The 23,513-nt window shown below is 41.0% G+C and overlaps 2 protein-coding genes across 8 annotated transcripts in view; one reads left to right on the top strand and one right to left on the bottom strand.

Moving 5' to 3' along the window:
• LOC143373480 (uncharacterized) overlaps window positions 1–19,462 on the top strand; it is a 126,275-nt gene extending 106,813 nt beyond the window's left edge. Inside the window, exons 4-8 of one of the 3 annotated variants that reach the window (XR_013086472.1) lie at window positions 11,303–13,154; window positions 13,843–14,402; window positions 18,170–18,290; window positions 18,588–18,656; window positions 19,077–19,462. Coding sequence is in view for 2 of the 3 variants with exons in the window: in XM_076820789.1 (XP_076676904.1) it covers window positions 11,303–13,154; window positions 13,843–14,402; window positions 18,170–18,290; window positions 19,077–19,113 (2,570 nt within the window). In the remaining variant the exon portion in view is untranslated. The remainder of the gene's footprint in view (window positions 1–11,302; window positions 13,155–13,842; window positions 14,403–18,169; window positions 18,291–18,587; window positions 18,657–19,076) is intronic. The other 2 variants (XM_076820789.1, XM_076820790.1) reach the window with 2 other exon arrangements.
• Window positions 19,463–19,530: 68 nt separating this feature from the next.
• Window positions 19,531–23,513, bottom strand: part of LOC143373484 (uncharacterized) — a 72,213-nt gene continuing 68,230 nt past the window's right edge. For 4 of the 5 annotated variants that reach the window (XM_076820803.1, XM_076820801.1, XM_076820802.1 and 1 more), the window contains 2 exons: window positions 20,613–20,811; window positions 19,531–19,721 (listed from right to left, as the gene is read on the bottom strand). In XM_076820803.1, the coding sequence (XP_076676918.1) occupies window positions 19,673–19,721; window positions 20,613–20,811 (248 nt within the window). In that variant the 3' untranslated portion in view covers window positions 19,531–19,672. The remainder of the gene's footprint in view (window positions 19,722–20,612; window positions 20,812–23,513) is intronic. The other variant, XM_076820799.1, reaches the window with a different exon arrangement.

The raw sequence follows: 23,513 nt of genomic DNA on the forward strand, positions 1-23,513 counted from the left end.
AAAAACTTTCATCAAGATATTCTGTACAGTTATTCAGAAAAAAATCCTAATAATTGTGTGTCATTTTTAGGCGTCAAACCCGCAAATACCCCTTAAGACAAAGCGCACATTGCTGCTTCGATGGAGAACGGATTTCTGATTCGAAGCAGATGTTGACTAATTTTTATTATCTCCATGGGACGTAAATTTTCTGCTTTGAGATGCGAATGAGTGGTTAGAGTGAGTCAGTTTAATCTTGAAAGCGTAATAGAAGAAGCTGTGATAATGACTTCCAGTAGCACTTGTGGGTACTTTGTATTCGTAAATATCCTATGATTAGTGGGTATTAGTGCACCAGGGGTGCTGATGTGCAGTAATTTTTTCCGTCACAATTATGAATGCTCGCTCAGCAGCATCTATCCAACAACCTGCCATGATCGATGGCAATACAGTTATTAGCAGAAAAAAAGGAGTAAAAGAGACGTTACCGTTTGATTGGTAGTCACACAAATTATGGTTCACGTTGACAGCAGGATACGCGTAACCGAAGCTGCGATTCGTTACACGTGTATACGAGAAGTCGAAACTAGAATCATCCGAGTGGACAAATAAATGCCATCAGCTTCCTCGTGTTGATGGACGTTTGATTACCGAGGACAAGTTTAATGATTGTCCAGCGTTTCCTCATTGCTAGAAAATTACACGAGCCAAGGTTGCTAATAACCTGGACAGCCTCTCTGTAAGTGCTCTTCATCGATTAGGTTTCAATGATCTCCCAAAAAAAAAAGAACATTTTATATTCTAAATATTAAAATGCATCTTTAGCAGGAAATATCTTTTTCTACGCTGTCGCAAAGCTATCGCAGCAGAATCACCAACTTCCTACATTCTCCGATCGCGTAGTCATCACAATAGAATCACCGACTTCCTACATTCCCCACAGAAATCGGGAATTCTTGCTCGCACAGTTATCACGAGCAAATCGGCAACTTTCTAAGTGGTCGCGACGAATCGCGTATCTCCGCGGAGTCTGCTCGAGACGCGGGTACAGCTAGACAGTGGGGGTTTGTTTTTTCCCGCGGACCTACCGTCGGCGATTTCACGAATCCGACTCACGATTCACCTCGGCCACAGCCTCCATCTCGGCGGACATCTTTCGAACCGAGAAACGTTTCTTTGACTTATCTCGCGCGGCCTTCTACACGTCGAAGAAGCGGAACGCTCTCGCGGCGCATATAGGAATGCAGCTCTCTTGCAGGCGCCCCTTGCCGGGTGCATCGCGATGCAACGGTTGCGCAATTTGTGAATTATTACACCGCGACCGCAGCAGATCCGTGGAATGCGCAAGGTTCGCCCTGGTGCAGGGTGACCCTGCACGGTAACGATGCATGAAACTTTTTATTTTAATTTATTTGTTTACTCGGGGATTAAACGTGATCGAAGTGAGCGTGCAGGAGTGCGGCGGAAGTTTGATTACGGAAGAAAGAATGGAATAAAATGAATTTGGTATTAAGAAAAGGACTCTTGGATTATAATTGAGGGATTTGATGGAAAAAGGGCACACACGTCAAAATGCCATTTCAAGAAAATCGATTTTAATGTTTCCATTATAGAATAACTTAATAAAAAGTAATGCAATTAAATCCAATTTTTTTAAGGATGTAGTTACCGTGTCCTTCAAACGTTCTGAAAACAGAAATCATGATTTGAAAGTGATACGTGTCTTTATTTGTAAGTTTCAAGCAAGTGGTTTTTGTGCCCTTTTAAATTCGTAACCAAATTGCTTCTTTGTTTAGTTATTTAAATATACTTTTGTTTACATACTTAGTTACACATTTTTTATACATTGTTTAAATAAGAAATACAAAATGAAGCATAAAAATGCAATGTTTTGAGTAAATATTAGTTTCTTCGATTCTTTACAGTAAACTATCTTACAAATCAATTTTTTCTTTCCTAAATTAGCTTCTTTTCTTGCGGATTCGTTACTTGTCTCACTTTCCATATTTCCTTGCTTATACAAAATCCTATATGAAACAAAAGTTCTTATTGCACGTTAGCATGGCAGCGCGAACGCTCAGCGACTACGTAGCTGCGTGTCGATCACGCTACGTAACAAAACAGCGTCCAGCTAATTTAAACGCGAGAGAAATAATGTCCTTAGTATACTCAGGTATATATATAACATATACCTGAGTCGATTTAAACGCCCATGTGCCCTTTTTCCATTAAATACCTCAATTAAATAATAAGATAAAATGAGGGTGCAGAGTTTTGTGGCCAAGGGAAGAATATAGGTGTGTAGGAAACAGTTCAGTACATATGTGCTAGGAAATATTAGTTGTTCGAAAGCGAGTTGCATGGTCTAGTATTGTTAACTCTTCGATTACTGAAATCGATTGATGACCTAGGAAATATCAAGTTTTCAAGGTGCAGAATAATCTTAATTTATTTGAAAAATTTTCCAACTGAATTTAAAATGAATATAGTTTTGTGAAAGAATTTCTTCAAAATTTGGTGATAAAAAGCGGAAAATAGGTTGGGGTTTATATTTCAATCGTGTTAGAGGTACCTACATGCAGTTACTTGCACGCTAATCGCACTTTGTGATCGCGAAAAAATTAATAGCCAAGGTGTGCCCCATTTACTGCAATGCCGCGCCTAATTAATTCCTTGTAGGAGATGTCATTGTTTTCGAATGTTTTGTTCTAACGCTCGTACAATCTCTTTCCTCTGTGCAGTGCCATAACAAAGGTTTTCACTCTCACTATGAATTTTAAGGGGCAATGCCACTGTGGAGCCCGGAAAAGCAGCCTGATTTTGAGAATTTTTTAAGCGAGTATAATGAATGGAATACACAAACTGTTTGAAGCCTTTTATTGTAAATACCTTCCAGTATGATCCCAATTTTTTGTTTAATTTTTTTAATACAAAATGCCGGCGCCACAGCTCAACAAACGAAGCTTCTTTTGCAAAACAGTGTCCCGCGGCCGGAAAGATTTCTCTTTCAATTTTTTACCCAGAACAAAAAATAAAAAATTGTTGAGTTCTATATAAGATTATCACTGCAAGTACACGAGTATATTAAAAAATACTGTTTTTTGTAAGAATGGTACACGGTTGAACAGAACGTCTCAACAATTTCGAGGGTGTGGCAGTTCCGTGTTTTGTTCAATCACGCACCATTCTTACAAAATTCAATATTTTTTAATTTCCTCGTGTACTTCCCGAGATAATCTTATATAGGACTCAAAAATTTCCGGTTTTTTGTTCTAAGTCAAAAATTGAAGGAGAAATCTTTCCGGTCGCGGAACACTGTTTTTTTTTCAGAAAAAGCTCCTTTTGCTGAGCTGTGGCGTCGTCATTTTGTATTAAAAAAAAATAATTAAATTGTGATCATACTTCAAGGTATGTAGAATAGAGGCCTTCAAACAAATTTTGAATTCCATTCACTATACTCGCATAAAAAAAAATCTTAAAATCAAGCTGCCTTTCCGGGCTCTACAGTGGCATTACCCCTTAACTACACCTTATATTATTAAATCACAATTCTGTGCTATAATAGCGTGCATAAATTACCAAATTACCCCATGTAATTTACTTGCGCTCTGCGAAGTGTGAAGTCACCACGTTCACACTTCACGCAATCACTCCATTCAGTTTTCACAAAAGAGGTAAACTATTCCTTTAATTGTCGCGATCGTTATCGTGGTCTACGCAAGCGTATTCATCCGGAATCGTGATAACGGGCTCGAAAAGAGTACAGTTAACCGAGGGCACCCCTTTGGTCGTTACCGTGCGCAACCTATGCTTCGATCCGCAACAAAAGTGTCTCATTTACAAAATCGGTGGGTTGCGCATGTAACGCACGTTCGAACCAGAACGAGCCTCGAACCGTGGGACGGGAGGTGATTGGGGGAAAAACGAGGCGCAGGAATATGAACGCATCACGATTTTCACATTCAAATGCTCGGAGCAGCCATTTAAGCATTTCACTGCTGTGCACGTCATACGGAATTAACACTTCGCCGATGCACTCGAGCTGTGCTTCACCGTTTACGTCTCCACTCGATGTCTGGCAATTTCTTTCTTTCGGGGGAAAAGTAACATTTTTTACAGTGTAACACTTTGTTCGTGATAGGACTACTCTGACATCAATGTGTGAGCATACACTGGCGTTCATAAATATTTGGACACCCGCTGTATTTGCACAAAATTTCGTACAGACCGAATACTCTTCGTCGTTTTTATTTTCTGGTTTTAATTTAAGGTACCAAATACCTAGAGTAAAATTTGTTAAAGTTCTTCGATAAATTTCCAACGTTTTTCACAATTATTTCACACAGTGTGGGTGTCCTAATAATTATGAACAGCGGTGTATGCAGTATCCAAAAATCAAGTACTTACGTAGAAAGTTACCAACCCTCGTATTGACAAAAAATTAGTTAAACACAGCACGGACCCCATAATTTTGTGATCTTTATTTTGGAAAAAATTACCGACCTGTAGAGCAACTCTTACATTATACAATTATTAAAACTACCAAGGCATGGGGGAGATTTAAAATAATATTAATTATAGTACTCACTATTAAATAACGCATTAAAGAATATTGTAAATAAATAAGAAAATATAAAATATACCCAATAAAAATAGAGCTACTTTTCTTTAACAATTAAAATCTTGACACTAAATTTACTAAATAATCTCAGATCATTGAGGGTTGATAGCTTTCTGCATAACGAGCTCCAATTCTTGGCTCTGCACTTAAATTGGAATGAATAATTTTTCAAGATGTGGGGAATACAAAAAGATTATTTGTACAGTTAGAAAAGAGTTGTTTAGGCTGAAAGACTAACCTGCATTCTTTCCTCGGATCACTGTCACGATCACTATCGCGAATCTTTTAAGTCCTCATCGAGAAGAATCTCACGAAAGAAAATCTAAGAGATAGCATCGGTGTCACGTGCACCTGTTCCTTTCTTTCTTGACCACTGCTGCTTCAGAACACCGCTTCCTGACGTAGCGAGTCTAAGTGTTCTCGAACGGAGAGCTCCATGCTCTGATGGCTTCAGTGTCCTCCGCTCCGTAGCAACGGATTACGAAGTACTGTTGCTCTTGGTGTTCGACATTATAGCCCCGAGTTCCTTCTAGAGTTCAGAAGAAGGCTGTTAACATTCCAAATTCACATGCTTTTACTAATACGTCGCGTGTATCTCGCTTGGTTAGAACTCCAACGAATGTTTGCAGATGTGTGACATTTTGAATCATTCTCGAAATATGGTAGTCCATTAAAAGCTTTCATAGAAAATCATGGGAGACAGTTTCGTAATCTTCTCAGGCTATAGAACATTAATTTCAGCGAATTTAGATTAATTCACTCTGCAAGAATCTCAAAAATAAAAGAAACTACTACTTATTTTTTAATCCCAGAAGGTGAATGTCCCAAATTCTGCTGATTTAAGAGGTAACTCGTCATAAGGAAGGTGTACAAAATTTGTTTGCGATGAAAATTTGCAGAGTAATTGATTAATTCTTTAGTAATAAATCAACCAATTGAAAAACTATTTAAGAAAAATATTTCAAGATGTTTAACTATTAGTAATTTGTAATTAAATATATAATGCTCTAAATTTCCGTATTTCTGCTCAAGAAAAATAGTTAAAAATAATTTAGAATTATTTTGTCGCAACTATAGTAGTAACATTAGCAGAAATTGGGACATTCACCTTACTATTTAATTTCATTCAACTACATTTCCAGATATATTTCCTCTTCACTTCTGCCTATACTATACATTGGTACAGTTTGATCGTTTTACTTAAAAACACACTGACATAATCATGTTAAAATTCAAACCAGTCTTCTCAGAAAATAAAATCATCTCCTATCAATTACATCACCATCCCCTATTGGAACAGAAAAATCTTTTCCAACAAAATATTCAGAATTTCCAACCTCGCGTTTCCAGAACCACAACACGAGCCCAGTGAATTAACACGCGGGATCTGCGGTATCTTGCACTGAAGGATATTTAAAAAATAATCAAAGCGAGGGTCGATCATTAAGCTCCGTCGCGTAGGCGCGGCAACGGCTTTAAAACCGTCGTAAACTGGCGTCGACGTCGCAGCTTTGGTTTAATAGGCCACGGTTCGGTCCGCGTCACGGTGCCTTCTTCTAGAATTAAATGGCGAATTACAACGCGTTGTCTGCCCGTGGCAGTCATCCTCGCTCCTCTCCGGAAACAGTCCCACGCTGGTTTCCAGCGACGACGAGCTGAAAAGTCCGTCCCCGCGGCACGGCTTCGCCCGCTGCGAAATCGCGACACCGCGAATTCAAAACCTGAATGATTAAGGCGAACAAGGGCGCAGGGCTGGGCTGGGAAGGGCACGGTAATTAAATTGCACGGCGTTAATTGAATTGGCGGAGATTATGTTCCTCCCGGATCAGTTGGCGACGGAGTGTTTGATATGCTGACTTCGAAATGGTGCCGCGTTGATGACGAAGTGCGAGCTGGCTTGACGAAAGGGTAATTTCAGCTTTTGCTAGGTGCAAATGCACGGCTGGGTCGATTACTGAATGACCTTTATGTTTGCTTACTCGTAAAATGATGCTTGCGCGCAGAAATTTTTTAATTCAATCCGTGTCGCAGTATTGTGAAGAGGTATGCGCCGTATGTTGGACTGTGATTCTGAGAAATGTAATATTCTCTTGCGGATAATTTTGTAAGGTTTGCATGCATGGATAATTGGTGGTGGGATTATTAAATCCGATTAGAAAGTAGCTCGCGACGTTCAATTATGGAAAAATTAATTGTTGCGTTAAATTCATACGTTTCACTTTCTTTTCTTCTATTTTTATTTCGACACCGAATCGGGATTACCTTTTTCCTCTGAATGAGATTCACCTCTGATAAATAGCGTGGAGTATTCGGTGGCCCACGTGGCACAGAGCTTGTTAATAATAAATTTACGATTTATACGTCTCTGATATTTCTCATTTGATAGTTTGAAACGTGAGTTAAATGGAAGCCTGAAGTTGATCTATACATGTGTATCTATTCTATAATAGTATTCAAAGTACATTTCTCGGTGTAAGAGTTATATAACATTGATGCTAGCTGTCACTGTTTCCTTTGCATACAATGCAAGCCTGACTTAACGACACAGTGATTTCAGTTAATAGAAGTGCATCCACCAATTACTGTTTATTATACCTTTGTGCCCATTGAATTGAACAACTTGAAGCAACCAATTGTCTAATTTAATCGCATGACCAGCTGGCAGGGAACAGCGAGCGGATTGTTAATAATTAAAAACACTTTCCTCGTGTTCACTGGTTATTTTTCCACAGATACGGTCATTAAATTCGCATCAACCTAACGGACACTTCGCGTTGCCATTATCGCGATACGCTGGGATTCGCATGATACGATTAATTAATTAAAGCGTTAATGCGCTGTCGTTATGTGTCCAGCCTTAATGGAAAGCACACGTTTTTAGACCCGCGCGAATGCACGGTCCTGGCTTTAGCAAAGTTGCCGTGTAAATGCATGTCTCTCGTAAAACGAAACTCCAATTTCCATCTGGGTGTTCACATTGATGTGATAAGTTAATAAGATCCCGGAACAGCATCATCAATATTACTTTAAATTACAACAGTTTATCGGCTACATGAATTCGAAATTACTGTATATTTCATTAATTATAGCTTCTCACTGAACATTAATTTAAAATCACATCTGCTCGTAAAGCAGTGAATATTTGAGAAACAGTTCAGTAAAAATTAAAATTACAATTATTGGATTAGGAGTAATTATCGAGAAGTATTTAAAAATACTTTAATAATAATTATTAACCCGCAGTGTTGTCATGCCGCTATTTTACAAAACCTTAATTTCCCTTTTAATTCTCCCAGAAACTCTCACGATGGAGAATGAAATTAAATCCACCTGAAGTATATCATACCCTGGGTACCCCTCGAACCCTTCACCCTTCGCGTTATTAAATTTCTATCAGAGTTTCGCCCGAGGCGCACATGTGTATAGCCTTTTGTGATCCGGCGATCTTGACACGGAGAGCCAATTTCCTTGATTTTTGTTCATCGCACGTATTCAGGCGAGCTTGAATCACCGTAATCAGTTTCGCCGGCTTGCGCGGCGTAATTATCGCCGTGTCGAATGCCCATCCGCGGTTGATTAATTAAGGAACTAATTAATCAAGCGATAAAGCAATGACGCCGACGCGTCATCGCGGTCAGATCAGACACGAGGCTGATAGGCGCGCATGCAAACACAGGCGCACTTTCATCCGCGGGATGCTACTCGTTACCTTAATGAGAGTATAAGGCATCGCACTTGTCACGGTGCATTCGGCTCATAATGAATTTCCCTATTTCATCCGGCAAGATTGATTCGAAGAATTATTGCCACCCCATTGTGCCGTTGCCCGCGAGAGGCTTTTATCTTTCAATTTGCATCGCGATACAAATGCGTCGCGACGACCGGCACGAGTCCATATCAGTGTTCCATTTGTTTGAGTGCTGATGACTAATCGACGCTACGTCTGCCGAGTTCCTTGATTGCTGGTGTTTAATTAATTCGTCGACAAGTGAATTAGAATGCACGGTTGTAAGTGATCGCTCGCACGTGTTTGTTCCCCGTCGCCAAATCTGTGCTAGGTTTTTGGAAGTCGTTCTTGTTTGGATAAGTGTAAGAGAAGGCTCATTCTTTAGGAGATCGTAAGCAAAAAACAAGTGGAGTAATGTGGGTTGTAAAGGGTTCTTTTGGAACTTTGGGGTTACCTGTTATGTGGATGGAATTATTACCCTATCTGTTTATGGAGACTTTTGTAGTCTGTGCTTATAATCAGATGCTCAACTACTGTGCCAAGGTCACTCGATTATGTATAATGTCTTTAGTATGATCTTTTACTAGAATGAATTACTAAGAAGTTTCATTAAACTAACAAACAGCTAATAACTCGTGGTAACTATTACGAGAACCACCCTGTGGGAGACACAGGGCACAGAAATGTAATAGTATCAGTTTGAATAATATCACGATTTCAATTTTCTTCCTGCAAAAACACTCTTATTCTTCTTCTTCTACTGAACAATCTCATTTCCCATTCCTCACTTAAATCTTCCCCCTCAAAAAAGAAAACACCTCTGCCCATTTACGGGGATGATCCAGTCTAGAGCTCATAAAAATGGGTGATATTTAGGAATTAATTAAAGGAAAACTAAAAACGTCTAAAGGCGTATTAAAGACGTCTTAAACTAAAGAATTTTTTTTGGAATTAATCATTAGAGACGGGACTGGGGAGTCGTTAAAGTCGAGGCGCCAAAAAAATCATCCAAAACGGTGGAACTTGTACAGTGCCAGATTATTAAAAGGCATGAAAATCCTTAGTGGACATACCATAAAAAAGTTACAAAAAATGACATTTTTTTAGAAAAGAACGACACTTGAAGTTTGAAATCAGTTTTCCCCCATATTTTTCGTCCTTTCAAGGATTTTAAAAATTACAAATTTTCAATTTCTTTAAAATGTTAGTGGTTCCTCCACTACACCGAACTACATTCTTCAAAATAAAAAAAGTTTCAGTCGAATCGGATAATAACTTTTCGGGATATTGATTCCACCGATTTTAAGAACACTGTTTCTAGAAAAACGCGTTTAAAGTTTTAAGTAAACTCCGAGTGGCCGGGTGTTAATGCCTTTAACTTTAGGAACTTTTCTAACTTCGCAAAATCACTTTAAACACGCATTCTTAAAAGTTTGAACATTCGAAAAATGAAATAAAAAAAAAATCGATTTTTAGACCGGAACCTCCCCTTAACCCTAATTTCTACTTCAACCCCATGCAAAAGAATTACACTTATCTGCTGTATAATCTCTACCTACATCTTCCTCCTAAAAAAGAAAATACCTCTCCCTTACAAAAACATTCTTCTCCCCCATTACATCATCGATTACGTGAATCTACTAAACAATCTCATTTCACAATCCTCACTTAAATCTTCCCCCTAAAAAAAAAGCACCTTTCCCCATTTAATCCTAATTTCCATCCCGACTCCGGCCGCGAACTCGATAACTACGTGTCGCCCTAACGAGGCCATATCGCAACCCGGTAGTCTGTCTGCGGTGCGTGCGTTATCGCAAAACACGTGTACCCGATACCTGAGCGGCCTGACAATCGTTGGCGATCGTATAGGAGCGAATGGCCCCGGCCCCGTTAACCGGGGCGACACCTCGAAAAAGTAGTCCCAAAATACGCGGAACCAGCAGCCTGGCGTCTCTGTTGCTCAGCTTCATCCGCGGCCGTTCCTGGGGGCGACCATATGTCGACCACGGTCGCGGATGCCGCCGGGTGGTTTTTCGTAGCACCACGATGGCCCGGTATCTCTTCCACCGGCCTCTTCTTCTGCTTCTTTATTGGAACGCGAGCAGCTGAAGATCCGGGGGCTCTGGATTCCGGGAAACGGTTCGTTTCTCTCGGTGTCTCTTAGCTGTACTTCGCTTTTAAACAGCGAGCAAGTAGGCGGCTCCCTTGTAATCAGGCTTTTAATGCAGAATTTCCAGCCCACTAGGAATTTTATTTCAGGGTTCCACTAGCATCGCAGCTAACTTCCTCAGGGGTCAAATGACACGCTGATACTATATCTTGTGTCTGGTAATTCGAAGCTGCTCGGAATTCTTCAGCTGAGCAATTAAAAAGAGCTGTGATTGGGTGATCAATGATCCGTGACCTGAGTGCGATCAATAGATATAGGAGGCTGAGCTGCAATGCTAGCGAAAAGTCGGGGTAAAATTCCTAGTGGACACGGCTTACACCCGGAAGCCTCAATCGGTAATAACTGTAGGCTTCTAATTGGAATTCTGGCGTCTTGATGGAGATCAAGGAGCAAGGGATTTAATCGTTGTTTATGGGATGTAGAAAATGAAGGTATTGCGTTGGAAGGAATGGAAGATTGAGGATGATATGAATTTGTATAGGTTGTTGAAGAAATGCGGTGGTTACACTTTGGGTGATTGCTTTAGTGTGTCTTGTGGGGGATAGTTGATCCTATGAAATGGTAATTGGAGTATTATAATTGGCACTAATAGGTCGTATCTTTTGTACATGATTTTACTTAGAAATTAGGGTTAGTTTTATGACGTTGAGGTACCACAGAGATTAAAGTTATCTAGGCTATCGATAAATGATACAAATTGGGAAGTGGAAGCGTTTAATTCTTTTCGTAATCAGTCTCAAGGAGTACACAAATTTTAAAAACCATAGATGATTCCTCTGTACACAATGTGACGTCCTTCTGTAAGGCACTACTGCCACTGTTTCAGGCTCCAGTTTCGGAGTTTGGGGGCGCAGGATGAGCAAGAAGATAGACTCGTTCCGTCGGGCTGGTTCCCGCGAAACGATCTGCTCCATTTCCGAGAGGCCCGACAGCGGGGGCAACAACAACAATGTCCCATCGAAAATGGACAAATCACTGCCAGACACGAAGCTGGACTCTAAAGCGGAAAAGAGAGTACCGGGAACGTTTCAAAGGTCACCGTCCCCCTTCAAGTCCTTCTTCATCCGTATGGGTTCCACGGGGATGTTAAATTCGGCGAGGGGCAACAGGCGTTCGCAAAACAACGACGATAGACTGAAGACATGCGAAAAAGAAAATCTGTTCAGAAGCTGCAGCACCAGCCAGCTGAACACCAGCCCGACCTACGTAAAGGGCGACGATCCGTCCGAAGGAATCGATCTTCAGATCTCCAGTCGCAAGGACAAGACAGTGTCCTGCGACGATCTAGCCGGTCGTCAGAACGACGATGTATTCGACGACCATATTAGCGAGGCGTCCGCATCATTGTACCCCCTGGGGAACCCTTCGATGACGAGCTTCAGTTCCTGCGACTTCAGGCAGTCGCGAAACGAATCCCCGATGAGGAAGAGCAGCAGCTGCGACTTCAAGGAGGCAAAGAAGTCCAGCTTCCCATACGCGTTCCTCAGATCGAAACTCTCCGTCCTACCGGAGGAACGTCACAGCACGTTCGCGTCCAAGGACGAGCGACTGTTCAAGACCGCCTCCGAGGAGCACTTCCCCGCGCTGAAGATAGAGGACACGTACACCGGCACGACCACGCTGGGACGACGGCGTGTCAGGAACGGCGGCCTAGCTAGAGGCGGAGGGAACAAGTGTCAGGAGCCCTCCACCCCGAAGTCTGGCCGGAACTCGTACACGGAGTTCCGCAGGAGCTCGAGCAGGTGCGAGCAGGACAGGTACAGCTTAAACCCTGGTCACCTGGAGAGGATCGAGGACAACTTCCAGCAGGAGGACAATGGATGCTACAGCTCGTACGACAGCAGCCCTATGTCGCTAAGAGGGAACAACAGTGTTCAGCATCCTGACGCCAGCCAGGATAGAGTGGACTTTGCGGGAAGGATGAACGAGTCCAGGTTCTCAGAGACGTCTTCGTTGAACGTGGACCTCGACATGGTGGCCACGCTGAGGAACCACAGAAGGAACTCTGCGCCCAGTGGCGAGCAGAGGCTCTCCTCCCATTACGTGAGCTCGAACGAGTCGGGGTACGATAGTGACGGGCCCAGGGGGGAGTCTGCTGCTGCTTCGGAGAACGAGGGTGTGAGTTTAAAGTGCACGGACAGCTCGGATACCAGCAGCGTGGTGGATTCTGAGCTAGAGAAGCCCATCAGGAGTTCCACTCCTAGCGAGTGCCAGGAACAGGAGGCCAGCCACGAGCCCAGGACGAGGAAGAACTCTGAAACGGAGACCGCCAGATCTGGGAATCATGAACTGAACGATGGAATTGACGGGCTCAGGTGGCACCAGAGTAACTCTGGCAGAATGCTGCCCAGTATCCATCAAACGTACGACGATGCAGCGATGAACTCCCAGTTCCCAGTCTGTGGGAACGGAATGACCGCTCTGCAGAACTCTACCAAGTCCGTGGATATCTCGCCGCATCGTATGAGACTACAACAGGACAAGACGCGGTTCCTCAGCGATATTATTCAGCCACCGAAGAGGGTCAGGCGGTGCCGGGTGGTGCAGCTTCATAAGAGGGACCCTAAGGAGAACTTGGGTATTCGACTGGCGCAACAACGCTTGGGGGAGCTTCGGTATATCGTTGTGCAGTTGGAGAGCGATGGGATAGCTCACAGGTATGTTTTGATGTGTGAATAGGGGGATAATTAATTTCGAGAGTATTAATGTAATATCGTTAGGTCTATCTGGAACTAGATCATTGGGTGCATCTCTTTGAAGTGTCATTTACCTAGATTTCAACCCTTGCGATATGATAATGGCAGCAAAATTGTATTTAAATACCAATTGGTGTATTAAACACGAACAAGTAATTTTCAAAATCCTTATTGTTAGAATTGTCTTTGAAAAGGAATTCCAATACCTTTTTTAACCCTTAACTGGTATACTGTTTTTGGCAAACGTGACTGGTATACTGGGGTCGTGGCAGACCCCAAATAAAAAAGGACATAGAAATTTGTAAAGTCGACACTAGAGCAACCTCTATGAATATTTTGTTCTTAGGTAATGTGTAAAATAATAGAAACCTAGAAAGTTAAACTATTATTATAAAATTAACTAGAAAAACAGTTTACAAGCTTAGACAACCGAAAATTGTACATCGAACTTTGGGTGCTTGGGGTCACGAGCGACCCCAGGATACCACTTAAGGGTTAACATTCTCTACGCCGCGACATGAGGCTGCGAAAGAGTTTGCTGGAACAAGTCCAACCCAAATTGTAACCAGATTTTAGGGCCACTTAAATTTCAATTTCCCAAAGAAACCCTTCGAGTCTGCAGATAGTTGAGAAGTCGCGATGTTCGCAGAGACGGCAGGCTGAGGCTCGGCGACGAGATCGTGGAGGTAGAGGGCAAGGAGCTGAGGACACTGGAGAGCCTGGAGGAGGTGCAGGACTTTCTGAAATCCTTCACGGGTAACAGGATACGTTTAATTACCGCCTACGAGGAAACTGTGCCGCAGGTGTACGTCAGCCCGCCGACATTACCTGGGGAGTTCGAGTACCTGGAGAACGCCAAGAACCTTTCGAACCTGTCGTTGATCGACGGTCAAACGAAGCAGGGCGCTCAGTCGGAGAAAACCGGCGCGGCCACCGAGGAAAGTATACAGTCGACGAAGAGGCCTGACTTTCTGCCGCTTTCCTGCTTGTCCAAGGAACGAAAGGGCGCAGAAAGCAGCCTGGAATCGACGGCGGAGACGCAGCATTACCTAACGAGGCACATCGCCAAATTCGAGAAGGGCTACGGGAAGCCCAGCCTTGGCTTCAGTGTCGTGGGTGGCAGGGACAGTCCTCGGGGTGAGATGGGGATTTTCGTCAGGAGAGTCTTCCCTGGTGGCCAGGCTGACGTCTCGAAGTCGCTGTTCCAAGGTGAAGCAAATGCATTTTCATTTCATTTTTATTCGTACCACGTTTAACCTTTACAGTTCAATTGGTAGTATCAAATGGGCAGACAAAGAACTTAATTTTATAAAAGATAATTTTATAAACTGATGCGCGGGTAGCTCCACATAGATCAGAACCTCCCTCGCGTTAAAATAAAGTTAAAGTTAATCTAGGATAAAACTACGGAGAATCACAATACAATACACTTTGAAGAATTTAGCAAATTCTACAGAAAACTGAGATTTCAAACCTGAAATCAATGCTCGATATTCGACTGCAGATGATCTCGGTAGGCTCCCATCAAGAGCTGAGAGCAGCTCCTTTTACAGGCTTACGTGTATCTAGGACGTAATCCCTGGCGTCACCGTTCCGTTCTTAACGTGACGCAATCCGTCGCGAATTCCTTGCCTGGATCGTGCAAGGATCTCGTCCCATCGGCATAGTTGGCTGTTTCAGGATCAGAGAGTGTCCGCAGGGCCGCGAACACGCGCGGAGGGCGTCGATGCGTCACGTACGCGTCGCCGTCGCTCGTGCATTCACGCGGTGGACGCCTCGTACACATCTCGAATCTTTAATCCGACACCTAACGCCGCGTGCATTTCTAAACAGCCAGGCCATCTCGCGACCCTTCTGCCTCCATTCGTTCGCTTCGTTTTCTCGCCTTCCTCTCTCCTTTACTTCTTTTCTTTTTTTTATCTTTCGCTTCCTCTCCCCGCCCCCCTCCGCAGCTTTTGTAACAGCTCGCATGCCACTGGACGACGCTTGCCAACTTGTCAGCTTTGTCAGCGCGATCTTTTCTAACGTTCGCTGGCTACCTTTGCCAGAGGCCCGCGAGCTAAATGGGATTTGTGCCGTGCCCGTTTCTGCGGGCAGAAAGAATGTGTGGAGGCAAATAGGACTGATTGGGAGACACCTAGTCAGTGATTTTAACGAACCCTTCGACCGCCGCATCACTGCGCACAGAGTATTCTGTTTTTTTTTTTCAAGGGATAGTGCGTCGTGGTTTAAAGATTGATGATAAATTGGAAGTCGAAGATAATAGCGAAGGTATTTCTCGCCCCTGATGTTAGAGTGTACTCGATATGCACGTGAATCAGTGGGAACATTGCAAAATTCCAATATTTGATTACTTTTGAAGTTTAAAATCCTATGATTGGTGAGGACTTTCTCCACTAAATTAAACATTAAACTCCAGTTGCCTATACTTTTTAAGGGGTTATACCTAGTCAGGCGGCCGAAAGGAGGCGAATGTTTGTGAATTTTTTTTGAAAAAACGGAAGCATATATTCTTACAGAACATTTTGCACTTAAAAGAGCAACATTTAAAGAACATTTGGTAATTTTTTCGTGGAAAAATATTTAGGTTTGTAATAAACTAACAACCCACATCCAAGAAGCCTTTTTAAAAATTTGCTTTTGCGGTGAGCACTGCCATTCGGAATCAGATTATCTAAAATCAAAAAACAAAAAAAATTTGGTTAAAACCAAAAAAGATTGCGTTAGTATATTAATGTATCTTCCGATTGGCGGAGAGAATTTTCCGAAATGTTATTTTAAAACAAAGTAGTGGCTATTTAAAGTTGAAATCCTGATTTTTTTCGCGTGATTTTTGCACGAAAATATCAGGATTTCAACTTGAAATAGCCGTCATTTTGTTTTAAATTAATATTTCGGAAAATTCTCTCCGTCAATCGGAAGATACATTAATACACTAACGATTTTTTTTTGTTTTTTGCCAAAATTACCAAATGTTCTTTAAATGTTGCTCTTTTAAGCCCAAAAAGTTTTGTAAACATATACGCTTCCGCTTCTCCTCAAAAAATCACAAATATTCGCCTGTTTCCGCCTGACTAGGTATAACCCCTTACGCAAAATGATGAATTAAACCCTCCCCTCCTCTAATTTCACGTAAACTACATTATATTTCATTTTCGTCAAAACCCTTGAGATCTTGCGCAAATCGATTTGACTTTTCTTAAAATGGTTCCTTTGCTATTGTACCTGCATATATGTATACACTTTCTTAGCCCTTCTTTTTAACAGTTTCAACCCACGCTTCTAACCACTTGCTAAACCTGGACACTGATGCGCAGTCAGTCGCGGTAGTGTTAACAGGTTAGCATCGCAAGTGACAGTGGTAAGCGAGGAGGCGTTTTCAGTCGCGGGAAAAGTGCAACCCGCGACGCTAACGTCGAATCGAATTTCGCGCACACGCGTGTCTTCTCGTCTCCTACGCAATTTTTGCCAGGCTCCCGTCGCGGTAGGCGGCAACACGTTATATAGGCAGGTTTCACGCAACACGTTTCGAGTTTCAACCGATCCCGACAGTTTTTACGAGCACGCGAACGTGTCCGCGGTTTCCTCGTGCCGCTGCACCCTGCTGCATGCTTGTATAACGGGCCGCCGTTCGATGCAGTTGCATAAGCGCAGGAGCAATGCATCTCCCGCCTTTGCTAAAAAGACCAAACATCTCGAGGAGGCTCGAGGCATGGATCGAGTTTACGATCTGCGCATGATTTCTCTTGCTGATTTCGAGATCTGGGATTTCTGTGCTTCTTCCATTAGGAAGCATTGATTGATTTTTATTATTTACGAGCTGACCCGTTACCCGGTTTCACCCGGGAATCATTTATTATATTTGGAAAATAAAAAAGCCTAAACGAAAGAAATAAGTAGCCTGTAATCTAATCCAGGGCGTATGTAATGTATATTCAAAATTTAATTGAAATCCGTTCAGCCGTTTAGGCGTGAAAGAAGGACAAACGAACAGACAACGTTTCACTTTTATATATTAGTAAGGATAGGCAGGAATATAGGAAATTCTCTTGTAAGAATAATTGAATTCTTTCGGTGGACATTGGAGGTGCAAATTGTGGTCGGGTAATTCAAACGGGGGACAATTTTAATATTCTTAGTGGTGGTTAATTTAGTAGGGTAGACCGGGGGCGATTGTAACACGTTAAATATCTTAAAACTTATGATAGATATTAACACAAATTTGGATATATGATGAAGAATGACATTTCGAATACACACATCCATATCCTAGCAGTATAGATACACAATAACCATGTATAGTGAAGAAAATAACTTTTCGGTACCCTAAAGTAACTTTTCCTTACTGATTTAAAATTGTAACATAAATACTCCCTTTGCAAGTACGTGTTTTTTATATTTTTTAATATTTAATCTGGCCATTTTTAAAGTAATACTGATCGTTACTAATTAATTTTAAGTGTCTCGTTAATAAAAATTTATAATTTAAGTTCAAAAACCTGGTCGGGGGCGATTGTAACACTTTCTCCGCGTATAATTTTTTATTAATAACCGGAATATTACTTGACATACAGCGAAACTGTTGTGGCTCGAATATTGCCAGATATGTAAGTAACATTTTCGTAAAAAACTGTCGCTGTAACTGTAATAGTTTTTGCGTAATCGTATTCCAAAGTCAGAGTGTTACTACCGCCCCCGGTATACCCTATGTAGTTTCCTTCGCTTCTTGTTCCTCGTTATTTTTATTTTTCCAGAGTCTATATCCTCGTTATATTATAGAATTCTTTTATTTAGTTTTAAATATGTTTGATTGCACAAGAAGAGAAGTAAGCAAAATCAATATGTACGTGTTATAGTGTATTGTAATTTACACTGATGAGCATTAAGAACGCTCGAATACCGTTTAGAGTGCTGAGCACACAAAACGTGGACAAAAAAAAATGATTGACATGGAATATTCGTATTACCTGTTCCAGGTGACGAGATAGTAAGTTTGAACGGAAAGGTTCTGCGTGGCTATACACATCAAGAAGTTATCGAACTATTTAAAGCCGTAAGAGAAGGACCTGTTGAGCTAGAAATTACAAGGAGACACAGGTAATATAAATTAATAACGTACAGACAAAAATCAGAGACACTTTTTCAACATTCCATCGAGGAAATCAAATCAGGTCGTATGAACTTGCAAATATAAATGAGTACATTGAATTGTTGTAAAAATGGTTCAGCTGATATTTAAACGATTCTTCAGATTGTCTGTTCAAAATATGAAACTTATAAATGTTATAAACAAACGTCATTCACTTTTGAAAAATTCATCTTCAAAATCGAACTACTGCTAAATCTTACGCTTCATCTATGTGGTATGTTAATATCATAAAAATCTGTTTTTAGAGTTTAATTTTTATCGTCAAACAAATTAACTTGGCCCCATCTATAACGAAGTATACGAGACATTATGTGGTAAATACTCCAAAACTATTTTTGCTAACCCTATAAAGCGAGTTATACAAAAAAACTTACATAATTATAAAAGCAGAACGAATGAGAGCTCACAAAACTTCTGTCTCTTTCAAAAATCAAAATCTCACGGTCTAACAGACTCAGTTAATTTTAATCCGGTACTAAACACTCTAAATTCCATGAATTTCTAAACAGTAAATTTTAACATGAGAAGCTTATCACATTATCCACTAAATTACTTAATGTTCAAAGCTTAAAGATCCCGAATTTTGTATTTAAAAAATTCCTCGGTCACCCTGCAAAGCAACATGTGTTTCTAACTTTTCATACACTTGAAGAACATCACCAAACGCACTCAAGTCTTCCTAAGGAAAGCGTACGCAAATGTTTGGCCTGACGAGGTGATATTCTGCGTTTCAGGTACCCGAAAAACGTACAAAAATCCGCGCCATGTTGAAGGGTTGGGGGACGTGGACGAATCTGCCCACCGGAAGTGCTCTTTCGATTTAATTCTAAGCGATCCTATCGTTCGCTGCGCAAGCAGTTTTAGGATTCTAGTCTTATCAGAACGAAATCATCGATCTTTAATATTTGTTTCGATTAATTTATTTATCGCGGTATCGCAGTTGCGTAGTAATAAGTTTATTATCAAAATGTTTATTATTATTATTAATATTATTATTATTGACACTAATTTTTTATGGCTATAAGATTTTATACAGATACGTTACAGCAGCGTGAAATATTGTATGCGACTTTCTTTTCATTTTTTATTATAGAGGACAATAAAAAGGACGTAATTTTAAGGTGTTCGAGGATACTTGTTTTCCAGAGGAGCTAACGCGTAACTAACAACGGCCGCGACGTTGGGAAATTATTAAATAATAATTTTATTTCCAAGAAACTTTACAAATTTACAACAGTATGTACAGGTGCGGCGTTCATTTTTACAAAGGCTGCGGACTCATTTTCTTCTGCTCCGTTTGTTTTTACAAATCTTGTTGTATTATACATCCTCACGCGTCGACGAGCAAGAGGTCTGCGCACGACTTGGCCTTCGTTGCCCTGAAAATGTAACAACGACGAATTACTCATTTGGTCTGGATCTTTGACTTCGATTAATTAACGCACATCGCGTCGATCACGTGGAGATATGACTTCCGTAGATTCATTATTACATAGTCGCGTGGAATTAGAAGGACGCGTTATAATATAATAAAGAACATATCACTGTATTGTGTGAACTGATTACTATAGACTGTGTATTTCGAAAGTGTGCTGGTACTTTTGAAATATTGGAAGAAACGATAAAACTGCGTTTGACGAGATGCAGTTCAAACGTCACAGGGATGTAGCGTTATAATTTGAGTCTTTTCAAAGGTGGTATCTGACAGTAGTACTTTTTGAGAAATATTAATCGATTCCTTGAACCTTTTTCTATAAACCCTGTAACTCTGATAGGAGTTACAATTTAACGAATATCAAACAGGACTGCACTCAGCGACGTGGAGTGCAAGTGCAACGAATGTACAGGATGAAAAATTCAGATGTATTTTAAACGTTACGTCCCAGACCATATCACTTAAGAAAATATATCTCTGTTCCTTGACCCTTCCTCTACGAAATTTCTATTTCACGAAGAGAACGAAAATAAAACCTGAATTCCAACACTAAAATGCAAGATTAATAATTTCTAAATTTCCATCTACTACTTGCAAAACTAGGCATTTCGTAGAGGAAGGATCAGAGACGCGATGTGCGTTAAGATTACAATTTTACGACACTCGTTTTAACGTTAATAAATCTCTAATTTTGTATCCGCTCGTAATATATTGTGTTTAGTAGAAACAGGATAGCTATATAATTGAACAGAGTTTAATGATGATTCTAGAATGTAGCCCAGAGTGTCTTACGGGATCTCAGTAACCAGCTGCCTCCAAATATTAGCATACTTACTGTAATTCCTTATTTTTTACGCGTCTAGAAAGGTGCAAGGCAACCGGTCCAGTTTTGATATTGCGGAAAAGCTGAACGGCCTTTCTGTGGGTCAAGTCGTGGCAAACGTGGCCATTCACTGCCAAAATCTCGTCACCTGCGCGCAAACGGCCATCTTCTGCGGCTTGCCCCCCTGGCAACACCGATTTTATAAAGATACCTGTCACAGATACGCAATACCGTTAAAAGTTATGCAGGCAACAGGCGACTAACGATATAGTGCGAATTCGTAGGAGATCGTAGCAGTAGGACAGCACTGTTTACTTGCAGAAAATAGGCGACGTGCAAACGAATTTAATACAGTTGACGAATAGCTGGAAGCATCTAGAATTAAACTCTAACGACGCAGTATTAGCTAACTATTCTATAGCCTGTAGCAAAGTTCCGATAATATTAGAAAGTGAAATTAAACAGTCGTAGATGTAAGACTGTAAGAATTCCAAAATCCTTCCGTAACGGATCGAGAATTATTGAAAGGATGTATCGAAATTTCAATTTATTTGTACTCGAGGCTAGAAAGAAATTCAAACCTTTCGTTCTCTACTGCAAAAGACTCGGCTGTATGAAAAGTTGAACGTTCAGTTCCCTCACTTTCGAGTTGCAAGCAACGAGTTTGAAAGTGTGTAAAGATTTTCATGTTAGAAGGGATATAGATCTATTTGCTCAACGCTATAAAAATATCAAACGTGTTAAGTTTAAGACATCTCGTTTCTTTATATTATGGATAATTATACACTACACAGTAAAAGTTCGAGCGTTTATCTGTTTCTGTTTATCCACTTCATCCATCTTTATTTTCTCGCAATATCGATTTTAAAAAGTGTGGTAAAGATTTCCTACGTTGAGGATTCTGAAATGCCACAAACTTTAGTGCCTTTCGAACCTCTTCTTCCGCATGTTTCTTTAGCATTAACATGAATTTAATCTGTGTCTACTTGTTATGTTTCGTGAATGTATCAGGTGGAAGCTTGAATTTTACTAGGATGATAACAGAATATCTTTTAAGATATTTCAGCGATAGTTAATCATACTAAACATGATATTAAAGGGAAAACAGTTTCTCGCAAGGCTTCGAAAATGATTCCCAGTTTCTATTTGGCAGCACAAGCGATTGGTCATTTCGAGTGATTTCTCTTTAGGAATTCAGGTCGAGGAACAATGCTGCAAAATCGATTGAAAGCATACACTTAACACACGTACAAGTAAGAATTTAAACTACTTTAATGCAAAGAATCTTCGAAGTTGATATGAAAACTCAAGGTTGGAAGTTGCCATCGATCACTGAGCCAATAGACATATCAGAGAGAACTTTAAATTACGACAAGCAAGATTTTTTGCTTCCATAACTTTTATCCGAACGAATGTCTCGCAGAAAATAAAATATAACAAGTAACACAGATTACGCCAACGGCTGTGCCACATAGAATTCACCGGTTCCCGTGCGGTCACCGAAGTTAAACTGCGTTGGGCACGGTCAGTGCTCGTCTAAAGCCACATTCCCACATGTTAAAAAAGAATACCCTGCATTCTTCGAAAATGATCCAAAATTCAAACAAGTCCCATGAATTTTCAATACCCCTTACGTTAGATTTGTACCCACCACTATCAAATAAATATTTCAAACGCATCTTGCATTCCATATTGCACATGCAGGAATGTGGCTTAAGAGCCACCGCATGCTGTTGGCGTACTGTGCTTCGAAATCCACCGAAAACTGTAACTCCTCGGACAAATATATCAAGCTTTAAAAGAAATTTGTGCTGCAAAACAAAGATTCTTTCTTTTTAGCTGTTCGACGAAACTGGATCTCTGATTTTCAGCGTGTTCAAGAGGCACGAAAGCTTCTGGCGCTTGCACAGCTTCCACGCGCTGGTTCGACCACGTTTGCGGCCACTTCAGCCTCGTAACGAGCGCGTAAAACTCGAGACTGCTTGTCTGCATGGAGAGGCAATTTATCGACAACTCGCGTACATCGGTCGAACGAGCTCGTAAACGTTATGGCAGGAAACCACCGCCATTTCTAAGCAGCAGCCGCGATCCGACGTTTCTGCTTGCTTGCGAGCGAGTCATCTTTAAACAGGCAACCCCGAAGACAAAGAAGTCGCGATGATAAGAAGCTACGTAGTTCCCCAAACGATAGAATTAACCCTCGTTTGCATTAGGTAAAATGTACTTTTATCTTCACGTTTAAAAATGATAGAGGATAGGGTGTGGTGGTAGTTATAGTGCAATTACGAAAGGAGTGATTTCTTATACAAAAATGGATGTCAAATGTGGGGATGAGAGTTTTTTATATGCAGCTTCCTTTTTGAGAAAATCAACTCACAAGGGGAGGACACCATGTGGTAGACACCGATTTTGATGAGCCTTGGCACGATGGATCTATGTCGAAAATAAGTAAATAGGTGTCGGAGCTTTTCTGCCAATAACAGAGATATTTACATGTAAATTATTAAAAAATTCATAGTGGCCGTGGGGTTTTAGTGGGTAAAAATCCCACAACTACCCTGGCGCCCGCGGGGAATTCCCTTCTGGAGGCGTCGGGGTGCCTTTTCAAGATGTCTCCACGGCAAAAAAATACTTTATAAATTTTTTTTTAAAAATTATTTTTTTTATTAATTTCTTTTTCTAAATGTTTTTTTCTAACTTGGGGAAATATTCAAAAGGCATCCCGACTCCTCCAGAGAGGAATCCCCCGGGGGCGCCAGGGTAGTGTGGGATTTTTACCTATTACAACCCCACGGCCACTATGAAATTTTTAATAATTTCTATGTAAATATCTCTATTATTAAGGCCCATTGGCAGAAACGCTCAGACACCTATTTACTTATTTTCGACATAGATCCCGCTTGCCAAGGCTCA

Source organism: Andrena cerasifolii, chromosome 9 (genome assembly GCF_050908995.1).
Source record: "Andrena cerasifolii isolate SP2316 chromosome 9, iyAndCera1_principal, whole genome shotgun sequence".
NCBI lineage: Eukaryota > Metazoa > Arthropoda > Insecta > Hymenoptera > Andrenidae > Andrena > Andrena cerasifolii.